The sequence below is a fragment of the Lolium rigidum genome, chromosome 6 (assembly GCF_022539505.1).
Source record: "Lolium rigidum isolate FL_2022 chromosome 6, APGP_CSIRO_Lrig_0.1, whole genome shotgun sequence".
NCBI classification, from domain to species: Eukaryota; Viridiplantae; Streptophyta; class Magnoliopsida; order Poales; family Poaceae; genus Lolium; species Lolium rigidum.
In genome coordinates, this window is record NC_061513.1 from 297,165,592 (window position 1) to 297,191,743 (window position 26,152).

A 26,152-nucleotide genomic window follows, 5' to 3' on the forward strand; every position below is an offset into this window, starting at 1 on the left:
AAGCTATCAGCACGATAAGATACTGTAGCGGGACTTTTGTTTCTTAGTTTTCTTTTATTTTTTTGGCTGTGTGCATCCGTAGTGCCATTAGGGTGATACGTTGTTGCAGAGGCTGGATATAATTGGTATCTCTCGATATTAATATATTCCCTTTATCAAAAAAAAAAAAATCAGCACGTAGGTGCCCCACTGGCCGGTTGTGGCCAACTTTCGGCATGAATTGTTACAGCCTTATCCAATAAGTTAGTGAGATTGCATGAATGATACTGCTACCTTTGGATAGGGAATACCATTGCAAAACACACTGCGGCTCGCCCTCTTGGTACAACCATGAACTCTCCCCCTCGCTGTTGGTGATCCCATCCCAAGATCCCCCTCGTTGCTCCCTAGTGCTTTGTTCGCGTCGGGGGACTTTATTTATGGGCTTCAACTAGTTTCTTGCTCATTTTCTGTTTGCTAAAGTGTTTGTGTGAGTTGCAAGCTGTTTCATTGTACCCGGTTGTGTGGCCTTATTAACTTAAGGTTGGGCATTGTGTTATCACTAGTAGGAAAACCATTATAGGTAGAAATGACATCTGTGGCGCACCTAAAAAATATGCTCCACAAAAATTATTTCTGTGGCGCACCAAAAATATGCGCCACAGAAAGTCGAAATTCTGTGGCGCATGGATGGACATGTGCGCCACAGAATGTCTACTTTCTGTGGCGCATGTGGCTGGATGCGCCACAGAAATTTCATGGGCCCACGCGGGGTCCAGCACTGCACATAGGCGAAGCGAATTCTGTGGCGCATGGTGGCATGTGCGCCACAGAAGTTCAAAATTCTGTGGCGCATGGTGGCATGTGCGCCACAGAAGTTTAAAATTCTGTGGCGCATGGTGGCATGTGCGCCACAGAAGTTCATATTTCTGTGGCGCACCAAAAATATGCGCCACAGAATTCTGCAGGATTTTTTCTCCCCACGCAACTCCACCCCCCCCCCCCCCCCCCGTGGATCGCCTTTTTTACCTTTGTACAAAATAAAAGAAATAGATAGAAATTTCAAAAAATAAAATCCTTCGAGATTCCCATATATTATGTCATCTAGCACCACTGAAATTTAACAAACATGAATTTTGACTTTTTTTGCAAAATTGCGTGGGAAAATCATCAAACTGGATTTCTGGTTGCATACGAACTCGAAAAAAAACGCACAATATATCAAAATGTTCCCACGAAAATTCTACATTCGAATTCACCCGGGCATGCCCGGTTGGACAATTTTTAGAATCACCAAATTCGAAAAAAGTAAAAAGTTACGGCCAGTTAAAGATTTTTTCCTGCAAAATACAAAAAAAAAGAAAAAAAATTCTGTGGCGCACCAAGTGCCCATGCGCCACAGAAGTTTTTGCCGAAATTTTGAAATTCGAAGGCGCCAAATCTCTTCCTCCACTTCACCTCCACCACCTCCTCTCACTTCTCCATCTCCTCTCCTCACTTCTCCTCCTCCACCACCACCACCACCTCATCCCTTCTTCTCCACCACCACCACCACCACCACCACCACCACCTCCTCCTCCATTCTTCTCCGGCGACCACCACCACCTCCTCCGGCGACCTCCGGTGACCACCACCACCACCTCCGGCGACCGGCGACCACCACCACCACCACCTCCGGCCACCACCATCACCACCACCACCACCTCCTCCTCCTCCTCCGGCCACCACCATCATCACCATCACCACCACCTCCTCCTCCTCCTCCGGCCAACACCACCACCACCTCCTCCTCCTCCACCATCTCCTCCACCACCACCACCACCACCACCACCACCACCTCCGGCCGGCCTCCTCCTCCTCCACCCACCACCCACCACCCACCACCACCTCCGGCCGGCCTCCTCCTCCTCCACCCACCACCCACACACCACCACCACCACCACCACCAACACCTTCCGGCGAGATTTGAAAAAAATCGGCGAAATTCCGACGGCCCCAGATCTAGATCGATCTAGATCTAGATCTGGCCGCCACTTTTTTTGAAATTCGAAAAAAAAATTCTATGGCGCATATTGGCATGGTGCGCCACAGAAGTTTGACAGACAATTCTAGACAATTCTGTGGCGCATATTGGCATGGTGCGCCACAGAAGTTTCAAAATTCTGTGGCGCACGTACATATGCGCCACAGAAGTTTCAATACTAGTCGCGTGGTAACTGTGGCGACCTGGATATGCGCCACAGAATTTGATTTTGGTGCGCCACAGATAGCCTTTTTTCCACTAGTGCATTTATGTTAAAAAAAAAACTTTGTCCAGCCTACATACTAAGCTAATCAAGTCTTCGACCGTACGTACGCTAGACTTAGTACCTTCATTTCCCGCACCCATCTTCGTCTCCACCAGCCCTCTGGAAACCTCCATACATCAGATTCAGGTTGGTCTTGCTAATTTGAAAGCTGTGGCGGAGGTGTTCTAGTTAGGGAGGATGACACCACTATTGGAGGCACGTAGTACGTTCAGCTTGCCCAAATCAATCGCACGCAGACTACGGTTCCTCGTAGATAATATTGATGATCGCAAAGCCACCATGCCATGATAAGATACAAAGAAAAGACAGAAAATCTAACTGAAACAAGGTGCCGCACTGGCTGATCGCGGCGAAAATCTGGCACGAACTGTTACGGCCTTATCCCCTAAGTTAGTGGGATTGCATGAATGACATTAATAACTTGGTTGGATAGGGAATATCATTGCAAAAGGCACTGCGGCTCGCCGGCTAGTATTTTGCTAGGAGCTTAATTGAAAGAAGAATCGACTGATACTCTGATCGATAGGTGAACTTACGTGCAACAGGAGGAGGGTCCCATGTCAGGAGAAAGCCATCCTTGATCAGCTGCTCGTAGCTGCTAGCGGTTGCCTCGCCCGATGAGCGCAGCACCGGCACGACGATAGCATCACAGCCATTGACATCGACAGGGTAGTCGGCGGCGCTCGTCTCATCATAAAGCGGTCCCATGCGAACAAACACCTCGTTCTCGTTTCCGCACCTCAATCTCGTCTCCTCCAGCGCTTCGTTCTTACGTGCCGCCGTAGCCGCCGCCCCCGTGCAGTTGTACAGGATGAATTCCAGGTTGGCGGGGCTGATCCGTAACGGGGGATTCGGTCTGACAGAGGTGTTCCAGCTCGCGATCATGTGGCAGATGTTGGAGGCCTGGACTAATCTCATCTTGTCCCTATCAATAGCATGCAGAGTGCGTGGCTCGTAGGTGATGTTGAGGATTGTAAGGCCAAATTGTCCAGTACTCAGTAAGGATGGGATGTTCTTATCGCAGAAGACCTCGAAGCTCGGGACACCGCACGGCTGTCCCGTCTCGGAGTTGACGACCCAGAACGGGTCGGAGACGGTGAGGTTGCCGCACCTCTTGGCCGAGCCCGAGCAGCCTTCTGGTCGCTGCTCCTGAGCTTCCACAAGCATCAATGGCAGCCACCACACCCAGACGAACAACATGATCCAACAGCTTGGCGTCATCAGAAAATATGATTGGGGACGGCTGTTAACCAACAAGGAGGGCGATCATGGGATGCTTTGGGGGCAGTGGTGTGGTGAGGCGTACAAGAGCGAGCACTCGCTCTGGCTGAAGAATGATATATGAGGACGGAAAACTATATATGGCCGGAACGCTTGACTGGAAAATCGGGGCAAGCGATCATTGTCCACAAATTGTATTTCCGAGTGATCCCTTGACGTGTAAGAGACTAAGAGCCATGGCTTGCGAATTTTTCCTGGGCAGACCCCGTTGACGTGCAAGCCGACGAGTCCATGACCGTGACCTTGCCCTGATGCGTACGTTGCCTGCTCGTCGAGCTCCTGGCTTCTACTTGCTCTTGTCGGTTAGTAATTTGCAAGTTTCCGATCAAGTGGCAGAAGAAATATATTCTAGGCTAACCCACGGTGAATGTTAAAATACTCGATAGTGTATTTATTTGTGATTGTGCTCTGGCAAGGTTAGGAAAGTACAATTCTTTTTGAACTTATTATACTACCTTGGTAAATAATGGGATGTCGAAAGTTTCTCTAAATTTAGATAGATGTATTTAGACACCTTTTAGTATTATAGATACATCCAAATTTAGATAAATTTTTGACGGTCAAGTTCAGAGCTGACTACGAAAGCTATCCAATGCTCCTCTCCTAACCTAGCCGCCGCCTCCTCCTCTCCCGCCGCCCTCCCAGGCGGTGGCGGAGGATCTGCATGCCCCGCTCCGAGCAGAGCCGCCCCCGGACCGCCGCACCTCAGCCGCCACAGCTGCCGGCCTCGGCCCCAGTCCCGGCCCTGGCCTTGGCCCCGGCTCCGGCCCCAGCCTCGGCCACAGCCCCGGCCCTCGGCCATGGCGGCGGTGGTGGCGCCCCTTCCATCGAACGACGAGGAGGAGGAGAGGGTTCCTACGGTGGCGTTTCATGGGAGGTAATGAAGCGCCGGTGGAGGAAGCCGGGTGGCACGGCTACTTGGCTGGGGCCTGATGCTCTCCGTCGGTAGCCATGGAGGATTCGGTGGAGCGGTGGCGGCCTCAGCCCCCGGTGACGGTTCAGCGGTGGTACACATGATCCGCGCCGCCGTCCACTTCCCTGGTGATCCGGCAGGAGGGACTGGCGGCGTGGGGGTTGCTGGTCTTGCTTTGTTTTTGGTGGCGGTCCTCGGGTTTCTCGCAAGCGAAGATGAAGATCTACCGGAGGTCATTTTGTCTTGATCTGGGCTGGAGAGATGAGTTCCAGAAAGCTCCTCTGGCGAATGGAACAGTGCATATTTTGCCTGCAGTTTGCTGGATCGGGTGGTATTCGGTCGCGCGCACCCATGTTTTTATTCCGACCGTTTGGTTCCGGAGAAAGCGCCGCGAAGCTATATTCTGTGTTGACATCAGGTGACTTTTTGGTTCATGGTGAAGTCAGAAGAAGGAATATCATGAAGGCCAGATTGGTGGACTGGCTAAAGGAGGTTCGAGTCAATGTGATGCTGAGGGATCTGCTTGCGTTCCGGGCTTGCAGCAGTGGTATGCATGTGGGGACAGCAGCATAGGGGAAGTTCAGAGTCTTACCTCTCAGGGTGAAAACCCAAGGTCTGGCCTTAACTGGTTGTGCCTGGCAATGTTCTTGTTGGAGGCATTGTTTTGAAAGTGGGGACTATTTTCAGGGTGAAAACCTAAGACCTTTGGTCGGGCGACGACGGCGTTGGTGCACTGTTTCCTTCTTGGAGGCGTCGCTTTTGGAGAGTCTGTACTTCAGGTGTTGTCACGGTGGTGGTTGTATTGCTGTTGCTAGGTCTAGAAGGTTGTAGCGGGACTTTTATTTCTTAGTTTTCTTTACTCTTATTTGGCTGTGTGCATCCGTACTGCCATTAGGGTGGGGCGTTGTTGCAGAGGCTGAGTGTAATTGGTATCTTTCGATATTAATATATTCCCTTTATCAAAAAAAGATAAATTTTGACAACTTTTTATGAACGGAGAAAATACTAACTAGGAAGTGCCATTTCTTGCTTCCTTTTAATATTAATATATTCCCTTTATTAAAAAAAATTTGTTGCTTCCTTTTGCACGTCTAATCACCGAAGTTGCAACACACGCATGTTAAAAAAACCTGCAAACAGGTGGTACTGCTTTGTCGAGACTAGGCTTATCAAGTCTTCGTTTCGCACACAAAAAAAGCTGAGAAAATCTTCATTCTTACACTAGTCTTGTAGGAGTATCTTTATTTCCACTTGTAGGAGTAACAATGATCCGTTGTTTGGCTTCATAGAGAAAATGCAATGTAGAGGGATCTCCCATGCACCAGGGAATCGTTGCATTCATTCAGTGGCAGCGCAAGGTTCAGGAGTTTTTGGTATTCATAGGTATAGGTATTCGGACGCGGCTAATTCCCGGTCGACTGGAAATTAGCTTAATTCCCGGTCAACCTGGTTTCGTGTGTAATTCACGTGCAATTAGGGCAAAAGGATATGCAATTGCACGAAATTACACATCCATGTGCAATTCTCGTATGTACGAATCACATTGCAAATCTAACGGTCGTTGAGTTGATCGGACTTAGTTACCGGCTAACCAGGAGTTAGCAATCCGGTAGGTATTCATCTACTTGTCCGATGCTGCAGTGATAAGACTAATCCATTGGTATTTCCTCTGGACCATTGGTATTTATACGAATACACACTGCATTCGCTGCCTCCTAGGTCCTGCCTACATATAGAAACCTGGATAAAAGATGATTTGGATGGGTTAACTTACGTCCGAGTGGAGGAGGAGGGTTCTCCCATGACATGAGGAAGCCATCTTTGATGAGCTGCTCGTAGTCGCTCGCGTTGGCTTTGCCCGATGATCCCAACACTGGCAAGACACAAGCGTTGCAGCCCTCGATAGCATAGCCGGCGTTGTCGCTCGACTCATCATAACTCCCTACCGCGTTGACAAACACCTTGTGCTGGTTCCCGCATCCCATCTTCGTCTCCGCCAGCCCTCTAGGGGCCTCCGTGCAGTTGTAAAGAATCAGGTTCAGGTTGTTGTTGCTGATTTGAAACGGACGACCAAGTTTGGTGGAGGTGTTCCGGCTCGGGAGGATGTCGCAGCTGTTGGAGGCGTGCAGTAAGTTCTGCTTGCCCAAATCAATCGCACGAAGACTGCGTTCTTCGTAGGTGATATTGATGATCGCAAATCCATCGAGTCCAGAGCGCCGTAGGACTGGAGTGTTGTTGTAGCAAACAACCTCGAAGTCCGAGGAACCAGAACCACATGAACCTCCCGTCACCGAGTCGACAAGCCAGAATGGATGGGAGATGGTGAGGTTGCCGCATATCCCAACAGAGCCCGAGCAGCTTTCCGCAGGCTGCTCCTGGGCTTCAACGAGCATCAGTGGCAGCCACGGAACCCAGATTAAGACCAAAAACCAGAAGCTCGGAGCCATCGGAGCAGAAGGTTTTGAAAGATTGGACTGAGCAGGGGAGGGGATAGACTGGAATGGATCGGTGGTCATGAGGTGTGCGGAAATACAGTAGTAGATGGTATGGCAGAATAATCAATGGTTGAAGAATGAACCGTCCTTAATATGGGCACAGTGAGAGAACGGGCCAGCGGTGATCGTCATCCACGACTTCCTCGCATGGCCAACCCTTGGACGGGCATGTCACGGGCTTCTGAACTTTTCCTGGTAACACCATTGACGGGGTAAGCCATGACCATGACCACCTTGATGTGAAGGCAACCAAGATGCTTAGCTAGGCTGGTTTATACCCCGGTTGAGGCTACTTCATGCCCTTGCCGGTCATCTAGCTATAGACTCCTTTCTCTCGTATCTAGCCTGTGCAATTCTAATCGAAGGGCATTATCCAGTAAAGAGAAGGAATAGCAGCCCACGATGCAGCAACACAACGCTCAAAATCCGAGTTGTCTAACGTCTATTTATTTGCTACTAGGCTCTGACTGGATAAGTGATCGGGTACACGATGCCAAATTCTGTCCTAGTGCCGACTGAACTTCAGACAAGGCACTACTTCCACTTGCTAATGAACTTCTAATGACGTAGACCTATAGTATATATACGTACTGATAGAACAGGTTTACTTGCGTGCCAGGACCGAAGCTTTGGACTTGGACAGCTAACCTAATACTGCTTTCTTTTGCAACTGGACAAGTGTATGAATGATGCCACTTGTTAATGGCCCACACTAGTCAAATAATAAGCATATGAAACAAAGCATAAGGATGGGCCTAGTTAGGCACCTAAATGTGTGAGAATCTAGCCCGAGCCGATAAATATCGAGCCAGAAAAGTTTCTGCATCGATGCACACGGCTTTTATGCAAAAGATGCAATGAACCGGGTAAAATGGAAGTAATCAAATAATGATGTAACCCAAGATGGTCGTGACCATGATATCCGTGACTCGACCGTGATGCTCTTGTCGTCTGATTAGATTATAACATCGCTACCTCATACTTAGATTCACATTTCGATAGATTTTGTTTACAGGTTAAAAGATGATTTGAATGTTACTCTTACAAAAAAGATGATTTGGATGGGTGAACTTACGTGCAAGTGCAGGAGGAGGGGTCTCCCGGTCCCATCTCAAAATGAAGCCGTTTCTGATGAGCCGGTCGTAGTCGCTCGCGTTCGCCTCGCTGTTTGCACCGCCCATCACCGGCAACCCCACGGCGTCGCAGCCCTCTACAGCGTTCATCTCATCGTGATCTCTTTCCAAGCCGACAAACACCTGGCTCTCATTTACACACCTCATCCTCGTCTCTACTAGCTCTCCGTCCTGACGTGCAGCCGACGATGCATTGGTGCAATTGTAAATGATCATGTTCAGGCTGACGGGGTCGATCCTAAACTGTGGGTGCAGCTTCTCTGGGGTGTTCCAAATCGGCATATTACAGCTGCTGGAGGCTGGTGGCAGCAGCCTCAGCTTTCCGAGATCGACGACGAGCATGCTCTTTGCCTCGTAGGAGATGTTCATGATCTCGAATCCATAACTGAAGGGTTTAGAGCTTGGTAGAACCGGAGTGTTGTTGAAGCAAGTGATCTCAAAATCCGGGGAACCACATGATCTTCCCGTCTCCCAGTCAGGGAGCCAGAATGGGTTGGAGATGGTAAGGTTGCCGCACCTGTTGGCCGACCTCGTGCAGCCTTCCCCTTCCATCTCCTCCTGTGCCCCGACGAACATCGGCGGCAGCCACCAAACGCAGATGAGGAGTAATAACCAGAAGCTCGGAGGCATACTCGAAAAATGGTATTTGGAAAGATTGCAGTGAAGAAGATCGATCGGTAATCATGGGCTGTATATGGCCATGCATGGTTGCAATAGGAGCCGTATATATATGGGGCCGGCGAGCGAGCAGAGTACTATGGACGGAGGATTTGACAGGAACATTTGGGCATGCGATCTTCGTCCGAATTGCCACGAAATGGACAGGTCATTAAGTCGTACTTCTGGATTTTCCTGGCCAAGACAATTCACTGGCCATGGCCATGACCAGTTGACCACCGTGATGTGATTGGATATGTCTGAAACCAACTCACACGGTGACTAGCTAGGCAGAAAGTTCCAAGGCTGAAAAATATTTACTCCCTCCAAATTTAGTTGGCGCGCGCGTACGTTTTGAAGATTTAAGTTTCGCCACTAGTTTCACAAAAAAAACTCTTCCGAGTTTGACCAAATATTTACGAAAAAATATCAACATCTACAATATTGAATAGTCATCCCGAGAAAATATATTTTATGGTGAATCTACTGATATTGATTTGGAATTTTGGATGTTCACTTTTTTTATATAAACATGGTTAAACTTTATACAGTACATGTTGACTTTTGACTAATGAATTATATTTTGGGGCTATTTGCTAAATCGGGCTTTGACTGGGTTATTGGACGTCAATGCCAATTCTAGTGCATGCCGACTGAAGTTGTGTGACCTACGGATCGGACCAATGTCAGTCTAGTGATTTGTCTATTTTGGGGCTTTTTTTCTAACATGGGTAGCTGTGTGACCTACATATCGGACCGTCTTCCGCATAGTTGTGTTCTTCACCTTTTGTGTATGTGATATTTTGGGACTATATTTTTCCAAAATTGGTGGCTGTGTGACCATCGGATCAAACCGTCTTCCACATAGTTGTGTTCTTCGCCTTTTATGTATGCGATATTTTGGGACTATTTTTTACAGCATGGGTGGCTACGTGACCAACGGATCAGACCGTCTTCCACATAGTTGTGTTCTTCACCTTTTAATTGTGTGATATTTTGGGACTATTTTTTCCAACATGCATGGTTGCGTGACCAACGGATCGGACCTATCTTCCACATAGTTCTGTTCTTCGCCTTTTGTGTATGTGATATTTACACTGTGTGTCTTTTTGGTTTGTAATAAGTAGATCTTCGTGGATGTGTGCATTTTAGTTATGCAGAGATCATGATGTAGTGCACAGGTGCATGATGCCAATTTCAGTTCTAGTGCCTGCCGACTGAAGTTCAATGTTCAGACTAGGCAGAAGCCACTTGCTATTTTCTATAGCCCCAGGCAGAAGTTCCACTTGGTAATGAACGACTAATGATGCACACGTCTACGCACCTACTAACGCATAACTATTTTAGATTCCTGTCACCACAACCGAAGCTTCGAGCTAGAAACCTAATACTGTACCCCATTATTCTGCTACTGGACAAGTGTACTGTCTGAGCACACGTCTACCAGTCAACTGGTGGGCATACATGTATGTATGTGTGTGTGTATATATATATATATATATAACAAAATGGTACGGTTAGCCACCTAAATATACTGAGCCAGAAAATGGCAAGGATCCGCTTAGCTGATGTGACAATTCGGGGAAGATGCTACCTAAGCAGTCAAATAACCATGTGGCAAAGAAAAAAAATGTCTATCCGCGTCGGCACTCTGCAGTGGGGACGTGCTGACTATGGCTGTACTCTACGCGTATGCAAGTGGCATGGGTAACTCACCGGCGCATGTCGAGCTGCTGAGCCGCCCGCCGGCGCAGAGACACCTGAACCCCGCCGACGCGTTGCTGTACCGGCACTGCCCGCCGGTCCCCCTGCAGGCGTCGCAGTCCGCGATGCCGGCGCCCGGTCCCCAATCCAGGAGGAACCCGGCCTTGAGCATCCGGCCGTAGTCCGCCGCCGTCTCGTTCTCCGCCTCCACCTCCGGCCCAAGCGCCGGCAGGTAGGCGTACGTGCAGCTCCCCGAGGGGATCACCGGTGGCGTGTCCCGGTCGTAGCTGCCTCCTAGGTATGCGTAGATGAGCTTTCCGCAGCCGGCTGAGGCGTTGACGAACTCATGCCCCAAGGGAGGCTCCGTGCCGTTGCAGCCGTAGAGGAAGCACAGGGCGCGGTTGGCGGCGCTGATCCGGAACGGGCTGAGGGCGAGGCTGGAGGACATGTTGAAGTCGGTGCGGCACACGCCGTCGTCCCCCGCGGCGACCCTGGTGTGGGACGCCACGAAGCTGCCGGCGGCGTAGTCGATGCTGAGGACGTGGACGGAGGAGCCCCGCATGGAGGCGGAAGTGGTGTTGGTGCCGTTGCCGGCGCACCAGAGCTCGAACGCCGGGGGCCCGCAGGAGGGCTCCGGCGGGGTCTTGCTGGGCGCGCCGAGCCAGAACGGGTACTTCACCGTCAGGTTCCCGCAGGTCGCCGGCTCGCACTCGGCTTGTGCCCGGTGGACGAGCAATGAGGCCAGGATGGGTAGGACAAGCAGCATGGCCGCAGACGCCATGCGAGCAAGAATCTAGCTAGCCACCTAGCAAGGTGATCAATGGCGATGAAATGTAGGCATGGGGGAGGATGTAGCTAGAAGAGATGGAGGAGGGACGGCGAAAGGGAGATGGCAATGGAGTATGCTTTGTTTGACTGGTATCCTTAAGACTATGTATGTTTTTATCAACGGAGGTGATGATTCCTTTTGACTTTTGAGGATAGAGATTGATAGATAAAGAGAGAGGGAGTTCAGGTTTATGTGGTTTAGAACCTGTGATTGCTATGGTTACGTTGCCGGCAAATTTATTTTTTAGGGCATGTCATCTCGTAAAGGTTAAGCGCCGTATATATTGACAGGATCGATCGGTCATGTGAGGCAAGTGAAAAGGCCTGTCAGTTTTGTGACGAGGGTGAGGGCAAAGTAGTCGTGGATAAGTTTCTAGGTGGAAGTGTGGAACTACCATATCCAAGCATCGCCGCAGTAGAAAACTGAGCCTCAAGAGATATAGATATACTACTCCGTAGTATATTTTTTTCTCAACGTAATGTAAAGGTCTTCCTAAACGAATATCAAGGTAGAGTTTGAAAATATAGAACTAAATGGCACAACTAATTAGCAAGTCTGTTTGTAAGAGAAAACTAATGAACATGTCTAAGGCTATGATGTCTGACCAACCATTCCCCTTTGACTTGACCATGACATGCCACGTAGTGGTCTGTTTAGCCTTTCATCCTGCCGTGCATTGCTTTCTGACAAGGAAAATCCTATTATATCAAGACAAGATGGGGACTTCTCTTTCATTTCATTTCATGTGAATCCGCTTTGATATTATTATTTTCCACAAATTGATCATGTGATGCAAATGAAAAGTTCGTGATTTTTGTGATAAGGAGAAGGCAAAGAAGTCATGTATTAGTTTCTAGGTAGAACAACCATAGAGCAACTCTTGCAAAATCCATAAAATGGCCAAAACTCGTAAAACTCCGACGGATATACGGTTTTGGGTCGGTTTCGTCCAGCGATCAGACACCGTATTCTTGGCTCGGCCCGTAAACAATGTACATGGTCACGTGTAATCTAACCCGCGCACGGTATATATCATGTTCGATGCGGAAGATATTGGCTCAAACCCTATTTCCTTGTCGCCACATCCACCGTATACATAGCGTTCGATGCAGAAGATATGGGCTCAAACCCTATTTCCTTGCCGCCGCATCCGCTACTCCTCTCCAACGGATGATTATGTCGCACCTTCCTCAAGTCGAACGCAAAGCTCCTGCCTCACCTCCGCTGAGGAGCACGCCGCGTGGGTGCGCTTGGAGGACGCGAAGAAGCGCACCGGGAAGAAGTGTACGAATCGTTGCTTAACACCGCCGCCGTTGCTCTGCGCATATGCATAAACGACAGAGGCGAGGTTGTCTAACTCGTCGCGCCGCCACCTTCGGTAGCGCACCCCTTCCAATGGCGAATGGGCGGCCAAAGAAGAGCCAGCGCCCTCGCCCAAGGTCTTCAACGACGCTGACTTGGTCGACAACGGCAAAGCTGAGGCAGCCGCCCTCGAGGAGCTCACCCGCGTCTCGGCGAAGGAGGTGGCAGAGGCGCTGCAGCTCGATAAGGAGGACAAGGGCTGGGCCTACGAGGCGTTCCAGCGGGAGGCCACCGTCAGTCTACTATGTATCCCGGGGCCTATTTTTGTCAAATAAGTTAGCCATGGCGTAGATTTTAGTACATCGTGTTGATTTTGCAACATCTAATGTAAATCTTGGTCAAATGTACTGATGAATGTAATCCTGCGAAGGACTCAACTATCGAATTCTCCCGCGAAATCTTCTTTTTTTTTTTGAGAGGACCGCGAAATCTTCTTGATCTGATATGATCTGCGCGAGCTCGAGATGGGCATGTATCCGAATTTTCGGTACCCACTACTCTTGTTTTAAGGGTTCAAAAATAAGAGATCTGCTAGAGTCGTTCTTATCCAAGCATCGTAACTGTAGAATTGTGAGCCTTTATTTATAAAAAATCAAAATAAAGGTCTTCTTAATTATCAAATTAGTTTATAAAGATCATCCACTAATTGGCACAACTAATTAGAAGATATGTCCGTGGGAAAACTAGAAGGGGAGATGGACCAGAACTCCTGGATACTTTACCGCACATTTGTTGCCAGTAAACGTGAGTAATAGTATTGTTCTTCACTCCGTGGGAGGTATGCATCACTTTGATGCAGAGGTAAAGGCTTCGTCTTCATTTTGAAAAAAAAAACTCTCTGTGACTGACTTTCACTCGTTTTAGAAGCAATATTATCCACCAATAAATCATGATTTTCTTCTGAGGTGACTACTGAATAAATCAATGAATGGACGTTTCAAGAGTTCGGACGTAGCTATCTTGCCCGTTCTCTTCCAAGAAGGTGTCTTTATATTCGCAATTGCACGCTGACTTCGGTGGTCAGAACGATGCGTGTGTTATTCTACAGATTTAGAATTTCACACACTACTCATATCGGCTGCTATGTACCCATGCTAATTTATACAGATTCTCCAATCAATCGATGACACTAGACCATTCGATCTAATCATGTTTATCACCAAATTATTCTTGGTGAACCTGCGACCGAAAGAAGGACCGCGAGATAGTGATTGTGGTGTGTACATAGGATGCAAGCTGGACGGGCTGCAGACATTAGCACATTAAATATGTAAGGTTAATTTTAGATGAGTTAATTATTCTACCGTTGGCAGCCTACCGTTATTCAGGATATCTTCTGAGTGTATGTGTTATGTTTCTTGATATTTCTTGCCTCTTCCTTTTATTAACACATTGTTAGAAGCTTTGTCTCATGATTTTTTGGGTAGTACTTTTAGGTTCAGGTGCACATCTTGTATATATAATTCAGTGACTTGGGTTTTTCTATGGTTTTATGAGGCTAATGCTTTTGCAAAGAATTTTTAAAAGATAAAAAAAAGTAATTAGGCCATAAAAAAACTTATTGACCTCTCATAGTTTCTTTTGTTCAAATCATATCCACACCGTCTTACTTCTACCGCTTGTAGCGTTCCACCTCTGCCACCGACGTTGATGTCATATGTTGGCCTACCACACTTATTTTCTTGCTGCACATGTAAAGCCTTCACGTGTGTCAAAATGGTGAACAAATGGAAGGGGGTGGGGGGCACTCCCTCATCCATTGGAAGGACGTCTCCTGACCTATGAAAATTGGTAGTCCCGGTATGCTCGCCCTTCAGCGTTTTGCCCATGTTCTCTGTCTCAGGTGGCCTTAGTACAAATGGTTGGACCGTGTCGTGGTCCATTTCCAAGCTTCCATGCGATGCAACAGATAGCAATTAATGTTTTGCCATTCCCTCAAGATGACCATTGGAGACGAGAATAAGGATATTTTTTTCGATGATAACTAGTTGGCAAGGGGTGCATGAGTGTATGTGCCCTGTGGCCCATATAGGATCGCTTCCCGCAAGAATCACTCAATATGTAGGAGTTCGTCAAGAAAAAATACAACCATCTATGTCTCATGTTTGAAGCACCGCGGGAACAACTTCACGGACTCATTAATGTTGACTTCGCCAATGTCAACCTTGGCTCTAGATGGACGACGGAGTCTACTCAACGTGTTCAGCTTACAAATCCTGGTTCCTCTTATCCTTCCCTAGTTTCTCTACTCCTTATATTTCTTGTGTGCATGTCGACCGTAAGTGCACCATGTTCTCTTGGGTTGTCCTCCATGTCAGGATTCAAACACTGATAGGCTAGGGCTAGGGGTTGGCCCTACCTCGGCAGGATTCCCACGACTGATAGGCTAGCGGCTGGCCCCATGACCCATCGTTCCAACTATCTCTTTGTGTACCAGAGACGGCACCCATCTTTGAAAATACTCCTCTTTCACCTCATAGGTGTAGAAGTTGGTGCATGCCTAGCTAGTATGTGGACACTTTCATTAAGGCCCTTTCGTTAGTGGTCCACTCTTCCTTCCATAGTTGGTGGAAGCCATGATCCTCGGGGTTGACAAGAAATTGAAATGTAATAGTAGAAGACAACTTATGTATGTCATTTGGAACGTTCGGAAGGAGAAGATCCAAAAAAAAATATATGTAGTGCCACATGCAACAGCCCATGAAGTGGTTCCATATTTCCCGCAGATCAGCGGGCATCTACGACTTCAGGATGTTGTCGACCGCAGATGGTTTCTCCAGGCTGGATGGTCACATACTAGGCGATTTCAATATGGATAGATACTATATGGATATTTTTTTAGATGGTTGATTCATGTATCTACTATGCGTGACCTGCGATTTTTAATAAACTACAGTTTGAAACCTCAGAATAAAAGAAGTTTTGTTCATCATATGATGCAAAGGCCAGGGTGGTTATCCCGATTTCAACAGCTAAAAAAGGGCATTCCTATCGGTTGCTTTAAAAACGAATAGGACTGTAAACGTAAGGAGAAAGATTAGCTAGTGCATGCGCATGACCGAGCCTAAGATACCCCCCCCCCTTCATTGTATGCTTTTTTATTTATGAAAGTCTAAACATGTTTGATTTTTTTTAAAGAAATTAAGTTTTTGAAATTCTGATTTTTTTCTTTTTCAAGCTAAACTTTTTGCTGAAAGATTTAAGAGCAATGAGGAATATAAATTTTGAATCCAAAAGTTTTAAAACCCTGATAGTTGATAATAGAATTTCTGAAAGTTGACAAAAAAATGCAAAAAAATTGATGTGCAAAAAATAAATAATTAATCTTGTCTGTAAGTGATAGATGACAACCATTTCCGTGAATGGACACAAATAAGATATGCCCGCGCTTTTTGATATTTGGGCTCTCAAGTGACGTGTACATCCCACTTCCCCTATGATGACCGGCCATTGCTTTGACGATCAAGATGGATGAATCTCTGCTGTTTGATATGTGCGATGTTGTGAGTTTTCAGTTTGTGTGACTAGATTTCCTCGTACAAGTAAATGAGTGTGAGTTTAATCCTACATTGATCGTGGGAGGATACCGAAACAGATTTATAAGGCTAAGGGTGTCCTTCCTAACAAGCTAGTAATTTTGGAAATGGTCCAAAGCCTGATGTAAGTTTGTATGGTCTCTTATTGTGCTAAGTTAGTGGGTTGAGACATTCGTGTACGAACCCAACAACTGTAACAATTGGTATCAGAGGCCAGATACCTGAATGCAAATCGCATGTATACTCAAGGTATGGTGGTGGGTTGAAAATGATGTGTTAAATGAGCTCAACGTGACCAATGTGTGAGAGATATTTGTTGGGTTTAGTTCCACATTAGTTGGAAGAAGAGTTTGAGCGATTTATAAGGGTAAAGACGTTCCCTTAACATGCTAGTCTTTTGGGATGATCCAAATCCTGATGTAAACCCCTATGATCTGGGTTAAAATGAGTTGGTGGGCCAATAATTGCAACGATAAGTAAGCAATTTATCCACCGGTAGCACATGAAGATTGTTTTCCTTTGGAGCAATGGGTGTACCTGTGGATATTTCACACGTAGTTATCTTCTCTTGCACTATTTTTTTTTTTTTGAAGGGCCTTCAGCCAAACTTCATTAAAACAAAAAAAATGAGGTTTTATAAAGAGCCAACTGCGTGGTAAAAATTGGCTAAGGTAGCCGCCAGTAAAAAAAACCCAAAAGCAACAGAGAAACAACCTAAACTCCCCACAGACACTAGAAGAGGATTTAAAGGGTCAAAATACAGCCGGCTGCCCTCCAGGGCACTGATGTCCTCCAAAATCAGTTCAAAGACATGATCATATCCATTGTACTCCCGCTGAAAAATACATCTCTCCTTCCATAACCTCCAGTGCACTAGTATGGAGATAGTGTCAAAATCGCGCCTTAGATTTTAAGTACCTTATATGACCATCGTTTTTTAAATAAAATACTTTCTCTATCCACAAAATAATTTATATTTAAATTTAGATAAATGCAAGATATTTATTTATGGATGGAAGAAGTGTGTTAATTAGCATCTAGGCGCTGACTTTTCTGGTCAAAGTAATGGGCGCATGATTCCATACGTTACTCTAAAATTTCACCATTTTCATGCTACAGTACTGATTTCGGCTCCTACACACGTTTGCTACTAATTAATCGCTGATTTGGCCAATCGATTGTGAGCACGAGGAATGGTCAAAACAAAATGTATGGCACGAAGTGGCAGAAGTAATGTCAGTGAGAGCAACTCACCGCACGTCGCCGACTGCACGCGGCCGCCGGGGCAGAGGCAGCCGAACGCGTTGTCGCCGGCCTCGTACCGGCACCGGCCGCCGGTCGCGTTGCACGCTGCGCAGTCGCCCGGCACCGTCCACTCCAGCATGAACCCGCGCCGGACGATCCCCGGGTAGTCATCCCACGTCCTCAGCTCCGATCCGGGCATCACCGGCACGACTGTGTGGTTACACCCTGCCGGCTCCGCTGGCGGCGCTGGCGGCGCAGCCGGTGCAAGCCCGCCGTCTCCAGGCTGGTACTTCCGTCCGGCGTACACGGACCACGCGCCGGCGCCGGGGCAGTCGAGCGGGAGCGCCTCTGCTGGCGGCGGCGGCGCGCGTGTGCAGTTGGCGCGGAAGAAGAGCTCCCAGTTGGCGGCGCTGACGGCGAGCGGCGAGAGCGCGAGGCTGGTGGACACGTTGAACCGCATGGCGCGGCAGGCGCCGCCGGAGACGAGGCGGGCGTGGAAGGCCACGACGGTGCGGTCGCCGTAGCGGATGTCGATGAGGCGGAGGTTGGAGTCGCTGAGGCTGGGCGGCGTGGCGCCCGTAGGGTCGTCGCTGCACGTGACGTCGAAGGCCGGCAAGCCGCAGCTGGGCGCGTGGCGGCCGCGCAGCCAGAACGGGTATGTGATGATCAGGTTGCCGCACGCCGCCGGCGCGCAGCTCTCGTCTGGCGGCTGCGGCTGCGCGGGCGAGGCGCCGGTGGCGCCAAGCAGAGCCATGAGCAGTAGCAGCAGCGGACGTAGCCCGGCTCGAACGTGCGACTGCATTTTGATATTGGAGGAAATGGAGAAAGGAAAGAATCCTTTTATTTGTGGTATCTTAAGATGGGGTATCAGTCGAAGAGAGGAGCCGATTTGTGTGACATTTGGGCATTTGATGACGTTGGGAACAGAGTCTGGTCAGCCGTCCAATGTTGAAAATTCACAAGATATTTTTTGTAGTATAATTTAGCAATTTTTTGGGATGACTTTGATGTATGCGCGCCAATCCGGGAGAGCATCAGATGCATAGTACTGGCTTTTTTCTGATGCATAGATACAGCTGACAAGATTTATGGTGGACTGAAGTGCCGGAAACCACAAGTGTAGCTCGAGCTACATGTAGCTTGTTTTTTTTCTAAAATATCAAAAAATAACATTTTAAAAATACCAAAATCTGAAAATAAAGTTAGATGTCAATAAAGTTGTGCTCTACCATCATAAAAATTTAAACTTAAAATACTTTATAATCAAGGCTGTGACAAAAAAACGATAAAATTTGACATCTACGATAGTGAATAATACAAACTTCCTAAACCTTAAAATATGTCAGAATTTGTTATTTTTGCACAACCTTGATCATGTGGTATCTAGAGTTCAAATTTCTGACATTAATAGAACCCAATATTGCCTACATCTTGATTTTTCTAAAACTTTTAAATACCATTTTTGATTATTTTCAAACGAGCTACATGTACCTCATCCTATAAAAAGAAATTCACACCGAGTTAAGTGCAAAACAGGAAAATAAAACGGTAATTGTAGCGTACACAAACGCTCTGCCTCGAGTGATATTGACCACATGCTGCCGTGAGATAGCCTATGGCAAGGTTAAAATTTTGGTAACCGAAATTTTTCAAGTTTATCCAAATTTTAGATTTCATATAACTAATGGGATTTTGATCTGATAACTTTTTAGCCTAACTTAGAATTGATTTCAGGCGTCGTATCTTATGAAACACAACTTTCATGTGTTTTTGAAAGTTTACCATAGATTCACTTATAGTGCTACGATCTAGATCAGATGATCAAGAATAGATGGATACCGAGATACATGAAGGTTGTGGATTCATAAGATACGACGCCTTGATTTCAAGCTAGTTTGAATTTTACACGAAATAAGGAAGCGGCCTGTCGGCTCAACAGGCTTTTTGCCAGGCCGGGCCAGTTCTTAGGCCTATATTTTGAGTGTGCGACTTATTTTTGGCCCGGCCTGGCAGATGCCCAGGTATCCTCCCGCCAAAAGCATTGTGTCAATGCGCCGCACTTGAATGGCCCAACAAAACGTACTTCTTTTTCGTTTTCATTTACTTTTAATTTTTCTATTTAAAAACATTTCCAAAAAATTGAATTTACTTAAAAAAAGAATATTTCTTGAAATTGAACTAACATTTTTTAATTTGAATAATTTTGAAAAATGAACATTTTTAAAAATTTGAACATTTTTATTTTCGAACTTTTAAAAAATTGAATGTTTTTTAATTTGAACATTTTAAAAATTGATTTTATATTTGAACTTCAGTCGAGAGCGAATCACTCCCCGCAACGAGCGATGAGTAGATTTTGCCTCATTTACGTAATGGATTTTTTTAAAATAAAAATCGGCGGGAGAAGTTTTGGAAATGTATGCATGAGTACACATTATGTGGGGACATATTTATGGCAGCCTCCTTTTCTAAATATGTGGAAATCTAAACTTTGGCTATTTGCTTTCATGGTTACTAGTGGCAAATAGAATACCGAAGCGATCGATGGTTGGGCCAGTCCATTTAGCGAAGGCTACAATAGGCGGTTTTTAGCCGGGTTTTTATTCTGTTTGTTTGGGAAGTTTCTAGAATCTTCTAGCCTGGTTCTCCTGACTTAGTGGTTTCTTCAGGTTTTAGCGGTTTTCTTTTTTCTTTTCGGATTTATGTTCTTTTGTATTATCTGTTTTTTCTCATTTTCCAAAATTTAAAATATTCAACCCCCTCTCCAAGATTTAACCCCTATGAATGGCCGGATCTCCCGATACCCCGTCACTAACTTACGCCTTCAGTTTTGATGGTGGTGGTGGTGCGGTGTGGGATACATATATGTGGAGTAACAGATAGCCAATGATCTGATTTTCGGATGCCCCCTCTCTCATTTTAACTACTGAAGGCTGAAAGAAACTTTAGGTTCGGTGGGCCATCACAAAAGTATTGATGATTTCGGTAACATGGATCTTAAAACACTAGGGTTAGATCTATTTACATCATGTGGGAAGTGGTTGGAGAGCTCTCCTGGTCCATTTGGCCCGTGTAAAATAATCTCTTGTGCAATGAAAAAATCGGTGGCTTACCCATGAATAATACTCCCTTCATTCCTACGAAAGTTTCTCAAGTTTATCTAAATATGGAGAGATGTATAGACATATTTTATCTATAGGTTTAACTTAAGGTGCTAGCTAGATGAGTGTCCATGTGCTCTTTTTGTTTCGTCCCTGTTTATTTAGTTGCTGCAGAACTTCGGGTGCGAGCTGTAGTTTGTAACTAGGTGGTCTGGTTCTAGATGGTTTTGGTTTGTTGCTTAAACTTGTAAGAAGACTGATCTCTCCCAGTACTTTGTGTGTTCCTTCTATATAAAAGACTGATCTCTCCCAGGGCCTTGGCCCATTCTTCAGAAAATAGTCTGGACGTGGCCCAATGGCCATGAGAAAGGAAGAGGAAAATTTCGGCAAGAGAACCCAACTGTTGAGGAGGAAGACAAATCCGTAAAAGGGTAGAACACTTGACCTAACTCAAGTTGTTACTTAGGCCTTCCACAACGTTACAATTTATCGGTGCCCAAATCATTTGGGGCTTCATTTGCCGGTGCCCTCACGTTGTGAGACCGGTGCCCGCTTCCAAGTTTACAGGCATCGGATCATCTTCGTGCTCCGATTCCCAAATCCATCTGCCATTAAAATATGTATATTCTCTGCTGTTACAACGACTCCTCTCCGCTAGAAACCTGGACATAGGCATGGTCAAGTCTATTTTACCTATATAGTGGGTCCCGTATTTATTTTGAGGCATCGACCACGCTGTGACAATCGGTGCTCTATCTTTCTCTCACATCCTCTGTGCTGAGGTGGCAATAATTTCAGGGCGTGGGAACCGGCCACATTGTGGAGGGCCTTAGGTCTCCCGTTAGCGGTCAAATAAAGATTTTCTAGGGTGAAAAAAGAGTATCTCCTAGGACTTGGAATGCTTTCAAACATGTATACGTCTAAAGTTGTGCAAATATGCCAATAAAGTGGCATTAGGTTTTACATCCTTATCGAATCTTTAGGTGGAGGCATACGAAGCACGTGATGCTACATGTTTGCTAGCTTGTTCCTTACTTTGATCACCTTTGAAAAACCTCTCTGAGGTGGCTATAGAATCACTTCAGGAAAGAGATGAAAAAGGAGAAGCAAAAGGCGAACACCATGATAATTGTCTACATCAGGCTTACCAACATGTATTGACAAGGCCAGAAAGAGTAGGTTGATTTACTTACCTTTGACCGCGTTAAGTATCTAGAATATACTTGAGCTAAGTCTAACTTGTTGGTTGCTACTAAGATTTCCCTCTAATCGTCAAGTAAACCTTTATGGATTATGGAGAAGAGCAGCCCCACAGGCTCGGAATGCGTTCAGAGATGCAAACACCCCAAGTGGTGAAAATATGCCAATAAAATGGCATTAGGTTTTACGTCCTTCTCGAAACTTTAGTAGGTGGTGGCATACGAAGCATGTGCCACCACACGTCTTACTAGCATGGTCAATATTTTGATCACGCTTGACACCTCCTTAATTTTTGCAGCTATATAATCACTTGGGAAAGGAGACGTAAAAGTAGAAGAAAAGGACGAACATGCCAAGTGAATGTCTACAACCACCTTACAATTATTGACAAAACCAGCAAGAGGAGGTCTATTTCCTAATCGTTGCTAGTGTCTAGATATATATTTCGCTCTTCATCGATGAGCAGATTTAAAATTATTTCAACAATTTCCCATTTTTTGTAAATTGTTGGAAAAATGATTGAATTAATTTGCACTTATTCCTAAATTCCAAATACAAATATTTCCACATCCTCCTAAATTCTTTAGGCGATTCCAGAGATCTTGCTTGGCAATGTAGTCTCTTTTTTTGTTGCAATTTTTTTTTGAGATGATCCTTTTATACTTGAGGACGTGTAATTAGTCGATGGATTTATATATCCTAAGGGAATAAGTTATTTATTTGACTTAGAATCTCCATAAAACTTAGGAGTGGTGTTGGTGTTTGAATTAAATGACATGACATGGCTGCTGCTATCTACATCGCCGCTGGTTAACACTTAGTACTTACTAATGCATTGCACTGCAAACTCGTTTGAACTGAATAATGGGATAGACAAATGAAGATGGAAGACAGGCACATATATGAAGGCGTTGTGATCGAGTTAAGTTGGTTACCGTCACAGACGATGATGAGGTCGGACACGCCGTTGGCGCAGTGGCACTCGAAACCATCGTAGGTGGTGTTGATCCGGCAGAGCCCGCCGCTCTGCTTGCACGCCGTGCAGTCCCCCACCGTGTAATCCAGCTGGAACCCGCCCTTCATGAGCCGGCGGTAGTCCTTCCCGGCGGCGCCGGCGTACCCGAGCACCGGCATCATCGACACGGTGCAGTTCCCTTGCACTGGCGCCCAGGCTTCGTCGGGCATGTAGCCGCCGGCAAGCCGGGCGAACGGGTTCAACACGGACGAGCTGGACGATCGAGGCGCACCCGTGCAGTTGACGGGCGCCCAGTCAGGCGGCGGCGGCCGGAGGGTGTGGGTGCAGTTGTACATGAAGAAGAGCTCCCGGTTGGCTTTGCTGATGCCGAAGGGCGCGAGGCCGAGGTCGGCGGAGACGTTGACGCTGAGCCGGTCGGCGTCGCAGGCGGCGTAGTCGGAGAGATCGCCGTTGGCGATCTGGAAGGAGCTGGCCTCGTAGGAGATGTTGACGATCTGGTAGGCCAGGAAGGAGTTCTTGAGGGCGACCGTGCTGTTGTTGTCGCAGGTGACCTGGAAGGCCCGGTAGCCGCAGTCCGGCGGGTGCGTGCCGTCCAGCCAGAACGGGTACGCGATGCGCAGGGCGCCGCATGCCGCCGGCTCGCAGGAGGACGGCGACGAGGAGGGGGATGGCGCCGTGGTGTTGACGGCGTGGGTGGGCAGGAAGGTGGTTAGCAGGAGGAGCGTGGCTGAGCAGAGCACGGCGGCGCTGACACGGAACGGACTCATCTTGGGTACGTGCAGCTGAGCTGAAGCAGGGCCTGAACTGAAGGAGAGAAGCTCGAGAGGAAGGTGATGCGTGCAAGGAGAAGAAGGTCGACCACGCGGGCAGGGAAAGCGTTGCCGAATGTCTTGACTCGTTTCCGGTGACTGGTGCTGGAGGCTGGAGGCTAAGCTTCGTGGAGGACGCGCTCAAGTGGACGCCGCCGTGCACCCAGAGAGTAGTGGGAGCTCGCCGGACACGTGGGTCCGCCGTGGCAGTGACCGGCGGAGAAGGTGATCGTTCTAGGTTTGGGTTTGAACTCTCGGCACCTACCTTTTCTTTCTGAGACGTTCTCGGCTCTGAAACAGCATTCTCGGCACCTACTTCAGGACTGAAATATCATTCTCGGCACCTACTACGTGCAAGAGGGGAGAATAACCTGTCTTTTTCTTGTGTGAAATAACTGTTCGTTGGTCGGTGTGTATGACACGATCGTGCCGCATTTGTCCTGGGAGAGGAATCCGATAATCTACAGTGGGAGGTGAATCCTTTGCTTGACCGTGACTATGTAACACACGCGTGAAAATTATCCTTGCACGCTTAAACAAGTTGTTAAATCTTGTAGTATTATACTAACCCTTTGTAGATTATGTATACCACATGTATTTGTACACCCCATGTATTTGTACATTGTGTGCATGCTATATACATGAGAAAATTTTCCAATGTACGTCAAGTCTTTCAACGCCTCCTTCAACTCTGACGCTGCCACCACCACAATGCCCACCTCCCTTGCGGCTCTCCCCGCCGGCGGCACCACCGACTCTACCGCTCCGCTGCACTCCTCTCGGAACTTAGAAATTTAAAATTTAAAAGACTTTTCTACCGAACACAGAAACGCCATCTTCAACAAGTTGAAAGCTGGCATTCCTTGGAAAAGTGACAAGAGATTAATAGTTGAAAGCTTGGTGATTTTTCCGCATGAATGGATTATCTTATATAGTTGCACTCTACTGATTGTTGGTTTGAAGTTTGATAACTGCTGATCGAAAGCTCATAAAAACAATTAGAACTTAGCATAATGGGTTCTTGGTAACCTACGGTTCTGTGGCGCCCCTACCGTTGCCTTTCACGAGGCAAATGTTGCTCAATTTATTTAGGGTATCTTTTCTGTTAGAAAAAAAAACTCAAGATACGTGACTGAGCAAAGTAGCACACGACTAAATAGCTATGGTTGCAAGAAAACATGAGCGCTTAACAAATAAGTTACTTGACTGAAATGTAGGCAAACAAAATTGTTGTACAGAACTGCATTGACCTAGCGTGTTTGAAGAGAAAGAAGAATGGGTTGCATGCGTACCTGCAGATTTCGGCCCGGCCCATGAAGCAGAGTTCGCGGCAGTCCTGAAGCACGTGAACGCCCACGGCTCGCTCGCCGCCGTCCGCCGGTGGCCGCACATGCCGCCGCCCTTCTCGCAACCCCCGCACTCCCCTCCGGCTGGCGGCTTCCAGCTGAGCTCGAAGCCCATGTTCAGCGCCGGGACAACAGCGTCGAGCGGGCCCGGCGCGGCTGCCGTGTCGCCCGTCCTGCTGCCGAGCAGGGACCTCCTGAGCACGGGAATGCCGACGACGTCCTGGCACGCCCCGGCGAGCCCGTGCGCCGGCATGATGTCGTCGTCGTCGCGGAAGACGTAGGAGTGGTGGCGGCCGTCGCCCTCGAGGCACGCGACGAGGTGGCCGGCCGGGACGCCCACCACGAAGGAGCAGTGGATGAAGAAGGTGAGGTTGGCGTCCCTGGCGGTGAGCGAGAGCGCGCCGGCGGGCGGGAGGGTGAGGTTGCGTCCGGCGACCAGCGGGCACGTGTTGGAGTGGGAGAAGACGCCGAGGTCGAAGAGCGAGACGGTTCTGTCGCCGTACTGGATGTGGGTCACGGCGTAGTCGCCCGACGGCAATGGAAGCACCGGCGAGTCGCGCCGGCACTCGAGGCGCAAGCCCGGGTATCCGCAGTGGGACGAGGCGTTGGTGGTGCCGTTCGTGTCGCCGTCGCCGTCGTCGATCCAGAACGGATACCGGACGTCCACGGCGTGGCCGCACCGGTAGGACGGGCAGCCTGCCGGCGTGGTGGTGGTGTTTGGGAACGTCGTCTCCGTGGCTGCAGTGCCGGCGACAATGGCAGAGAGGAGGAGGAGGCAGAGGTGGACGGGATAGACTGGCGACGGCGCCATTGCTCCACCGGCGACAGTGCGAGCCGTGTCGCGTGGCTTTGCGAGGCGTCGGTGCGCGGGATCATGCGTAATTGCAAGCTTGCGAAACTGCGCGCGCGGGTGACTGACTCCTGGTCCTGGTATCGAGGATGGTTCATCCAAGATGTGTGAATGTAGTTCCTGAAATCCTGTAAATATACCAGTTATGGAACAGATTGGGCTGAGTAAATTAATTTGCAACAAACGTGCCAACAATTTGGCCGAACCGCACCACACACAGAGCTGTAATATGCACACAATCATGTGTCCATGTTAACAAGGTTACGCGCGGCTCACGTGCACTTTCTCTTTTACATGCACTTCATCGTTACACGCTTGCATAAATTCAGACATCATTCTTCTAATCTCTGAACATTTGATCAGAGTGATAATGGCTTTGGTACATTAATAAACTGTCCATATAGAATTTGCTTGAGAAGAATTATAA

At 47.7% G+C, this 26,152-nt stretch overlaps 1 protein-coding gene across 1 annotated transcript in view; it reads right to left on the reverse strand.

Moving 5' to 3' along the window:
- The window catches only part of LOC124664424 (LEAF RUST 10 DISEASE-RESISTANCE LOCUS RECEPTOR-LIKE PROTEIN KINASE-like 1.2), a 31,240-nt gene extending 7,753 nt beyond the window's left edge, over window positions 1-23,487 (reverse strand). Inside the window, exon 1 of the mRNA XM_047201950.1 lies at window positions 22,620-23,487. Within this exon, the coding sequence (XP_047057906.1) occupies window positions 22,620-23,487 (868 nt within the window). The remainder of the gene's footprint in view (window positions 1-22,619) is intronic.
- Window positions 23,488-26,152: the final 2,665 nt, after the last annotated feature.